The sequence below is a fragment of the Eufriesea mexicana genome, unplaced genomic scaffold (genome assembly GCF_001483705.2).
Source record: "Eufriesea mexicana isolate 0111107269 unplaced genomic scaffold, ASM148370v2 scaffold812, whole genome shotgun sequence".
Taxonomy (NCBI): Eukaryota; Metazoa; Arthropoda; class Insecta; order Hymenoptera; family Apidae; genus Eufriesea; species Eufriesea mexicana.
In genome coordinates this window covers 798414-808895 of record NW_016909009.1, presented here as the reverse complement: position 1 = coordinate 808895, position 10482 = coordinate 798414, and the positions used below count along the sequence as shown (strand labels likewise).

The following is a 10482-nucleotide window of genomic DNA, read 5'->3' as shown; positions in this document are numbered from 1 at the left end:
ATAAGAAATATAAAAATTGTAATTTTCCAAAATGTAATAGAAATTGTACATTTTTATATTTGTATGATATAGCCAAATTATCTAAATGTTTATAAATAGTTTAATATAATATAATATAATAAAATAATATAATAAATTATATAATAACAATGACCGCGATAAATATTAAACAAATTAACGAAGCACATAGATAGCTTTAAACAATAAAGTTTTAATTAAAAGAGGAAATGATATAACTCTTTTTTGTAGGTGAGCTATCTTCATTGAGAGAATCTGAAAGCAAGTATAGACAACAACATGCAGAAGCATCTCATAGAGAGAAGATTTTAGTCAGAAGACTTGCTTCTAAAGAACAAGAATTGCAAGAATATATTGTATGTAAATTCTATAATTTGTAAAATTAATTAAAAAGCTTCAAATATTAGTATATAATTTTTTTCTCTTTTTTTTAGAATCAGATTGCTGAAATGAAAGCTGCTCATGCTCCATCTGCTGTGGCATTAAGATCTGCTTTATTAGATCCAGCTGTTAATATTTTAATTCAGAAATTAAGACAAGAACTTGTTACAACTAAAGCTAAATTAGAGGATACTCAGAACGAACTTAGTGCCTGGAAATTTACACCAGATAGGTAGATAATAGTTCATATTTTTTTAACAGTAATAAATAATATGCTTAAATTTTTTATATTTTTATATACTTCTTTTATTTCCAGCAATACAGGTAAAAGATTAATGGCAAAATGCAGATTATTATATCAAGAAAATGAAGAATTAGGACGTATGATCGCTAGCGGACGAATTGCTAAGTTGGAAGGAGATCTTGCCCTTCAAAGAAGTTTCAGTGAAGAAATGAAAAAATCACAATCAGGTACTATTTCAATTTCTTTGCTCATTTTATTTATTTATATTATTTTATTTATCTGTATATATCGTACGACAAAGTTGTTAATATGAATTGATGATGTTTTTTATTATAGAATTGGATGAATTTTTGCAAGATTTAGATGAGGACGTTGAAGGAATGCAGAGCACAATTTATTTCTTGCAACAAGAGCTGCGTAAAGCTCGCGAATCAGTCACGTTGTTGCAGCATGAAAATGCAGCCCTAAAAGCAAATTCGAGTGAAAACAATTTAACAAATGGTTTATCCCCTCACACGCCACCAATTAAAAAGGAGGAATTGGAGGAGAATTCAATTCCGGAAATAAAGACTTCAAAATCTATGGAGGATAGTGATGTGTGCAAAGGTGCTAGGACTCCACCGTTATCATCGCAACGATCTCCTCAGTGTGATTTCTCAAATACTGAAAGAACAGAACGGGTTGAACGAAAACCCATTCAAGCAGATCATAATGATGAAAGCTCAAGTGATTCGGCTGCTTTAATTATCAAAGTTGAGAATGAGGAATTAAGTGATAGGGAAGAAGAACACGAAGAAAATCGAAATAATAAAAGGATATTGCGAAGCAAAAGTCATAATAGAAATAACAATAAAACTAATGGGGAAGAGGTACTAACTAGAATAACTAGGGGTAGGGATAGGACCAAAAGGGACAAAAGTGCACCAGGTAGTGACGACGAAAGGACACACAAGAAAAAAAGAAGAGAGAGTATTCTTTCTCTTGATTATAATGAAGCTGATGATGATGCGCTAGTTCTAACTAATGGTGAGACACTTCAGAGCGATCCAGAATGAACAGTTTTCTAGAACGATTTTATATACAAAACACGTGTTACATATGAACAGAGCTTAACGTGACTTAATACACAACATAAGTTGAATCTAATATTTCATATTTAAGAATTATAACATGGAAACACATTATGAGAAATATTGTTTCTAATGGTTTTGTATAATTTTTCATGACGTGTGACCGTTAAAATATCTCTTATTTGAATGTTTTACAGTCACGTTAATGCCAGAAAAACTGCACTTGATTACATATGATTATATGTACACAAAATAACGTGGCGTTGGAATAAAGGGGTAGATAGTTAAAATTATTTTTTCTTTTTGCAATGAAATCGCATTAAAGTTTCTAATAAGTATTCGTTATTATGAATAAATGCTTCAATGTTTTTGAATGGCTTTTTGTAAATTCGTTAAAACATTGATGGTAGTCCATCTTGTTAGACATTTTGAAGCAATCATGAAAAATATAAATAACAATAAAGTAATAATCAGGGCTATGCCTTTTCTATTATGTAAATACACAAATGTTAATATCTGATATACGACGACGCACATACGTAGATTTATACACGATTATGTGCGCAATAATTTGTATGTATGTATTGTTTTTTCATTGTGAGACACGCGTATCAATATTCGTTATTGATGCATAAAATGTGCTTTTAATTGTGTACAATAAAATTGAGGTCTCTTGTTAGATTTATTAAATACCTGTAAATTATATGAAATACAAAGTGATATTAATTTCAGTAAAACTTGCAGACTGATCTTATAGATCACAAAATATCACAGCTATATTTTTTTTTTTTCAAGGACAAATGTACAAAATATCTATATTACTATTTTATACTACCTTGTATCAAAGCACATATTTTTTACCATTTTTCTTATAAAAACAAATTTTCCTTTTTCATTCATTTATAATTTTGGTATGTAATGTTCAGTCTGGATTTGAGTATATATCGTATTTGGTATACAATTTTTGGAAGATTATCTATAATTAAAATATGATTTGTCCATAATTCAATTTAAATATATCATCTTAAATATATCTATATAAAAACCGATTACTATCATTGTACAGTGTGTAATTTATCAATTAAAGGTTACCTTCCAACATACAAGAACAATTATTTATAATAATGATAAAATAAAATATTATTTTGTTGATTCATTAATTTTTACAATTATGAAAATAGCGTGTATGAAAATTAAAATTAAAATAAAATTAATAAAAATATTTGAATTCGTTTAACGTTACACAAAATATTTTTAAGTTAGTAACATAATCTTTAAAAATATGTAACATTTATTAAAGTGAAAAAATATTCTTTAAAAATCGGCCTAAATATGCAAATATTGTCCAAGTAAACGAAAATTATTTGAATATATATTTGTGTTGCTGTCGATGAAAGAAACTATGACGTAATAATTGATATTTGTATAGTTGGTAGTCGAACCGTTTTCCGGCGTATTCGACATTAAGTACTTGCAAGGGACTGTGATAAGTCTGCTATAGAAAGTTGCTCTCGCATTTTACGACTTTGTGTCATTAATTTATAAAAATAACTTGGTTCATTAACGTTTCAATGATGTTTGCAACCAGACGTGCACTTTTCTCCAATATCATGTAAGTCAATTTTATTTTTCATTTATAATTAAGGTATAATTCATATTATGTAATTTCTAACCTATAATTCATTTACTTTTTATCGTTAATATTAAATCTTTTATTTGTAAGACAATTGTATTTATTAACATTGTACATATATAAATGTGTAAAAAGCTAATATTTGTATTTTCAAAAATAATTACAAAGACAATATTAAAATTTGGAATTGAACGCATTTGGTAGAAATTGATTTCTCCGTTTAATTAAATATATAATTCAGTTCAGATACTTATTTATATAATTCCATTTAGTGTAAAATTTATTTTATACTACACGATAGTAAATTGAAAATTTGGTAATAATGCTTAATAAAACATATTTGATATGCCTGTCAATTTTGACAATATCGAACCGACTGTAAAAGGTGTAATTTTTTAAAAACATATTTAAGCACATTATTAAACTGCTTAATTTAACCGTGTGTATAAAAAATAAATATAAATTTAGTTTGACCTCTGGCATGCAGATATGTTAGATAAGCACATTGTCAATGTGACATTTGAATATCAGTATATTTGTGGCACATATATAGACAATAAAATAATGGTTAATCGCTTTTTAAACATGTGATGTAAAAAATAAAAAGCTTAAAGATAAAAATAATAACATAAAATAAACAACATGACCAGATAATATTAATATGATCAGTGAAAACAAAATTAATATTTTATGGAAAGAATATTTTTAAATATTGGAGTTAAATATGATACAATTTTGGAATTTTCTAGAAATTAAAAATTATGTTTAATTTTATAACGTTTTTATACAGATTTTTAGATATTAAAATCTTTTAATGTTTAATTCAAAAGATTTAAAATAAAAAATATAAAAATTTTGCGAATATATTAGAAATAGTACTAGTATTTATTTTTAATTTTTAGCAAAGATACATGTACAAGAGCAAAGCATACACTGCCTGATTTACCTTATGATTATAAAGCTTTGGAACCTATTATTTCTGCTGAAATTATGCAACTTCATCATTCAAAGCATCATGCAACTTATGTTAACAATTTGAATGTTGCTGAAGAAAAAATGAAAGAAGCTGTTGCCAAAGGCGATGTTAATATGCAAATTACGTTGGGTCCTGCAATTAAATTCAACGGAGGTGGTCATTTGAATCACTCGATTTTTTGGTGTAATCTTTCACCAAATGGCGGCAAACCGGACGGTAAATAAAATGTTTGAAAAAGGTTGCAAACTTTCGTATTAAAATATTCTATAATAAAATTAATCACAAAATGTTTTCTTATTACAGCTGCACTCCTCCAACAGATAGAGAAGGATTTTGGCAATATAGAAGAGATGAAAAAACGATTATCCGAAAGTACTATTGCGGTTCAAGGCTCTGGTTGGGGTTGGCTTGGATATTGTCAAAAATCAAAATCTTTAAAGATAGCTACTTGTAGTAATCAAGATCCCCTACAAGCTACGACCGGTTTAATACCACTTTTTGGTATTGATGTTTGGGAACATGCGTATTATTTACAATATAAGAATGTTCGTCCCGACTATGTTAAAGCTATTTTCGATATTGTAAATTGGAATGATGTAAACTCACGCTACAAGAATGCTGCTGGACGTTAGGAATTGTACGAAATTATAATAGCATCGAAAGTAATTCTTACCTAGTATAACCTTTTCTTGAAAATTAATTTTATATTTTCTATCGTGTTATTTGTCTTAAAAAGACATATATGGTTTTATATATCTCTGTTATATATTGTACACATATGTAACAAATAATAAAATTCACTTTTGTTAAATATAATGGATTTATTATATTTACAAAGCATTTAACCTCGAAGTCACATAAAGCATTTATATTTTTTCTAAAAGCTTTTATGCCTTTAAAAATATTTATGAAAATATTTTATTAATACTTATTTATTTATAAAAAATATGAAACGAATGTTGTTAATGTATTAAAATTAATTGAAGAAGTAAAATTTTTGCATTGAAATCAAACTGAAAATTACGCGCTCAGTCGAAGCGCGCTATTTAAATTATTATATATCGATAACCATCGTATCGCGGTGTGATCCGTTTTCGTTTGGAATAATATCAATGGGCAGTGTGCACTAGAGTTTTCGCATGAAGTATTACTCTATTCTGCGAATAGAAAATGGACATCAGCGCCACACGGTTAGTAAACTGTACAAGCGAGTGTTGAGAAAGAAGAAAAAGACGCCTAACCCGCGCCTTTGATAATCGATCGGTTAGAATCGAATCGCTTTGCGTCGCGACGCGTTCACACCGTGTCTTGAGGAACATTACGGAACTAGAACCAGTATGGCCGGAGGACCTCAGCTGTTTTCACGTCATTGCCTACGTATCTGGTGAGTTAAAAACATTCTTGTCACTTAAACATTTGCACTAATAGCACATTTGTTATAAATGCACGAACGTGGTACTGTTATTGTAGCCGTCATAGACCCATTTATGTGTAATATCAGTATTATGAAGTTTTGGACGTCGCCTGCGTCATAAATTAATTTCCTACGTGTTTCGTTATCTACAGTATATAGTAAATATGTGTAACTTTAGTCAGACAACTATTTTAAAAATTTTGTCGACATTGTATTCTTTTATCTTGTTCATTATTGCTTTATTAATATGCTTAGCTGTACTTTATATGGTAATCACTTGAAAGCATATTATACGAAAAATCATCAAAAGAATTTTATAGAAACTTTTATCGAATATAATTAGAGTAAAATTAAATATTTCTTAAAATGTAAATAATTTTGAATATCTCAAGGTTTTAAGTAAAATATTTTAGAATACTTTTAATAGATGATTTTCATTGATACTTGACATTTGTTTCACAAGATTTATAGTATGTTTTCCTGTCACGTCAAAAGCGAATTAAAAAAGAAGGTTATCATTTATTCGCTTTTAATATGTCTTTGTGTACATTTATGTGAAGATCAAGTGATATTTAGTACATAAATATAAATATACATATATTATATATAATTCTGATCAGTTAATTTTAAAACCAATAAATTTAAGAGTACGTTTGCAGCACCTTTCGAATGATTCACTATCTTAGTGCATCACCAGAAGTGTTAATTACGATCGAAGGTGGCGCTTTCGTCCTAGCCAATGCGCGTCGAATCGACTCGTTTTTGCCACAAGATTTTTTGTTGGTAAAACACGAAGCCACCTGACGATACGCTTTTGCACAAATACGTTCGAGTTGCAGATCGTTACGAGAAAATTATAATACATTTTTAGGGTTTAGTTTCTTTAAAATTAGAGTATATAGCTGCATCTTTGTAGAAGGTTGATGTTGAATAGATTGCGAAATACAAATTAAATCTTTGTGCAGAATTAAGTTCATTAGGAATATGTTAACGGAAATTGACTATTAAGTGTCTAAATATGAATGTTGTTTTGATTTAACGATCGACTCATCAGAAAATTAAAAAATTTAAAAAGATTTTTACGTTTTTCTTCAATTGCTTTTATCTTTTTTAACAATTAACGATATTATAAACTTCGAGATAATGGAAAAAACTTACAAAATAATATTTAATGTAGGAAAAAAGAAAAAAATAAAGAAACTGTTTTGATATATATTTAAAGAGTGTGATGTTTTTGCCCTTCATTTGTTTAAATAAGTGCTAGTTGTTAAAAAATATGTTTTCTAAATTGAGTAAAGTCACTAGAAAATATTGTTGTGCACGAATAGGCGATTATATTAAGAATGATAATAAGAATAAAAGTGTCAGATGTTTGTTATTTGGTTTATTATTGTATTAGTATCATTAATGCAAAATTAGATACAAGTGCAAAATTTAGTTTTCCTTTCTTGATATTTGCACATTTTTTTAAACTTTGCACATACATGTATAATTTTAATAGAATGATAATTAATGTGTGATTGAACATTCTATATATAATTTATGCCACGCGTCAAAAAATTTTAAAGTTTTGATAAAAGAATTTATTGTTACAACGGAAGCTAGAAATTTCATGAAATATGAACATACGTTAATGGTACTTCCCATATATTAGCTTACGGTGCAATATTACGGAAAAATAATTTTATCGAATAATTTTGGGGCAATATTAAAATATTTACTCTAATACAATATATAAATATAAGATAATTTTTTTTATTAAAGAACATTCGTTGATCAAGATATGAATATCGGGCTAAATTTCTTTATCTCTTTATCAAAAAGCTCAAGTTAGTAATACGTTTTGTGCTCAAACGTGAATTCGTAAATAGATATCTATGATAATTAAATTCTTAAATTTTCTGATAATATCCGTAGTTCATCTGTTACATCTATGAAGCAATTGCAACTTCGGAGATGACTTTCATGGATAAGAATCATAGTTGTATTATAACAAATGACTAGAGTTTTGACTAAATAATAGCAAGTAGTGAGATATTCAGGTAATGCTGGAATAAAGATACGTGGGTTCTATTGCCGACATCGTGGATATCTTTACTTATTGATTGCTCTGTAGAAATTGGCCGGCGCCGCCCGCGTCGCATCGGTCGATCGTCGGGTTGCAGGCTGACGTCATCCGTACCTCTGCGCCTATTGATTTTCTCCTCTAGGCGCGATGTGATTGGTCCATAAACGGAGAAAGCGGGCATGCACGACCCTGGACCACGATGTCGATCGGCGCGCGCACTCGACACCGCTAACACGGCCGCCATATTGCTTCCAACCACCTACCACCGTGCATTACCGGTTTCGATGCTACTCCACTTTTCGAGGGCGAATTCCTATCGGGCAATCATGTGCGCATACCTTGACGACTTCAGATCGATCATTCGAATATTTTTAATCGCAGATGCTTCTTTCTCTTCATTGTCTTATCTTAGGATATTTAACAAGAGATTCTATTGCTTTAGTTATTGAAGAAATGAAGAATTATCTTGAAATATCGTTAATCAAATGCTAATTTCTTTCTTCGAATTTCTTCGTCTTCTTTATTTTAAAAATAGATAAATTTATATTTGTCAACATTTTGTCTGTTTTCTTTTCTAAGTTTCATTGTGAACAGTTCAAATGAAAAATATCTTCTTACGATATTTTGAAAAATATTCGCGTTTTGGATGCATGTTTCAATCTTGATAAAAAATGTCAAGGTGCTTTGATGGAAAAGTTTGATACAAAAAATTCGATGTTAATAAAGTTTATGGTAGTTAATGGAATATAGGAATAATTCTTAAATATTTGTTCGAGATTTTGTATTAAAGTTATCTTTTGCTTACCTTGTTTTCGATAGAAAAATGAGGTTAATTGAGATTTCACGTCTTTGGATATATGCTTTACTTTAATCATTTGAAAGTAATTCTCACATGTGACAGGCCACAGTAGTGATTCTTTGAAACCAAACACTTCGTATCGCTGGTGATAATCAGGACTGATGTGTTTACGATCAATTTATCTTAATTACAGGACTCTCCCACGCAATAGATGTAGAATTATACAAGGTGAAAATTAGGGCAATTGCATCTGAAAAAATACGTTACCGCAGACTTATTATTTTACCTTTTATTTCGATATTAATTCACGTTCATAATTATCCTATATTCTCGGATAACGCGATGTCGTAACGAGTAATTATTATGAATAGTTGCATATTTCTTCCTGGCAACAAATTATGGAAAATTATCTGACGAACCTATCATTACGTTAAATAAATTGCTACAGAACTTTACTATTTCTCATCCCAGAAGAGCAATTTGCACAGAAATTCATATACCAGCCTAAGTGGATAATTTAAACCGATGTCAGTGAACTTGATTTGTCTAATGCAGATATTTTTTAACTTTATAGGGTTAATAAATCTAAAGAATTACATAAAATATAATTACAATCATGGATCATTCCAATACCGAACGGAGCAGTAATCTGATGTGCTATTCATGAAAGCGTGGGTTTGGGGTGTTGATACGTGTGTATTTTGACGTCATTGATGTGCGTGACTCATTTGGTGAAGATCTTCGTTTTATGAAAATATTTCCACCCTCTATGTATGATATTTCATATTATTGCAAGTTTATTGCTTTTACGTTCAAAAATAATGTAAATATATAAACTTTAATATAAATACAATTTTTATCAACTTTGCACGATTGGTAGAAGAATGTATTATAAAGATCATGATATACAAATGTATATGAATGATCAATAATAGCATTTTTATGGAAATAGATTTAATTTTATTGAGAAATATTGAAAAATCGTCTGGAATTTGTTAACATTTTTATTTTTAATGATTTGTTATATGAGCAAATATCACAGATTTACCAATGAGGGATAGTTGTGCGACCTTTGTTCTTTTAAGCAACCCTTACATCTGCCATATCTTTAGAGGTAGTTTCTATGTAGTAAATAGCCGAACAGAAACCTTTTACTTACTCGAATGGAATGATCATATTTAACAGTATCGAACATGTATTATGTATACATGTTTCCTCGTGTATAAAGTATATTGATTTCTGGACAATCAGAGGGAAACAATTAAATTTTGTCATCTTAAATATTTTTAACGAATTATTATAATTCAATTGCTTTCGTGTTATTAATATATTTTCTATGGTAAATACTAAAATTTTATCATCTTTTATTATATAATTAATATTTAGTTATTTGATGTAAAGTGCAATAATATCTTTTTCTAGCAAATAGCTTGAGACGACACGATGAAAATTAAATATTTTATTGCCATTCAAGAAATATTGTTATGTTCGGTTAGGTTTATTGATAATTGTTCAAATTACTGCATTGAACTGTCTAAGAATAACAAATTGTACATAGCATCGATTAGGGATGCATAAATTATTCGTAGAACGTGGCATCTGCATCGAGAGGAACTTCATTCATGTTTTACACTTACGGTTCGACTATCTGGATACCTTTTACAGTTAGACTACTCAATAATCCTCAAGACATAAAAAATGCCCCGGAGGAGGTACTTGGGAAAATGGCTGATGGCGTTTTCTTGATGTCATTCAATGGCCATCGCTATAAAGCGCCATATTTTACAATTTTCTGCTACGAACTAGTACACTACTGAATTATACGCTACAGTCTATACAGAATTGGAAAACAGTGGCATCTTAATAAGGCAAAAACAAG

General features: G+C 29.2%; 3 protein-coding genes across 13 annotated transcripts in view; all 3 read left to right on the top strand.

The window, feature by feature from the left end:
- The window catches only part of fl(2)d (Pre-mRNA-splicing regulator female-lethal(2)D), a 6019-nt gene extending 4037 nt beyond the window's left edge, over positions 1-1982 (top strand). For both annotated transcript variants that reach the window (XM_017899320.1, XM_017899321.1), the window contains exons 3-6: positions 250-374; positions 453-631; positions 716-870; positions 980-1982. In XM_017899320.1, the coding sequence (XP_017754809.1) occupies positions 250-374; positions 453-631; positions 716-870; positions 980-1698 (1178 nt within the window). In that variant the 3' untranslated portion in view covers positions 1699-1982. The remainder of the gene's footprint in view (positions 1-249; positions 375-452; positions 632-715; positions 871-979) is intronic.
- Positions 1983-3148: 1166 nt separating this feature from the next.
- Positions 3149-4994, top strand: Sod2 (superoxide dismutase 2). The gene is made up of 3 exons (XM_017899327.1): positions 3149-3325; positions 4249-4538; positions 4626-4994. Exons 1-3 carry the CDS (start codon positions 3285-3287, stop codon positions 4952-4954), a joined length of 660 nt encoding a protein of 219 aa, XP_017754816.1. The 5' UTR covers positions 3149-3284; the 3' UTR covers positions 4955-4994.
- Positions 4995-5634: 640 nt separating this feature from the next.
- Positions 5635-10482, top strand: part of unc-104 (kinesin family member unc-104) — a 29038-nt gene continuing 24190 nt past the window's right edge. For all 10 annotated transcript variants that reach the window (XM_017899373.1, XM_017899369.1, XM_017899365.1 and 7 more), the window contains exon 1: positions 5635-5706. The gene's annotated coding sequence lies outside the window, so the exon portion shown is untranslated. The remainder of the gene's footprint in view (positions 5707-10482) is intronic.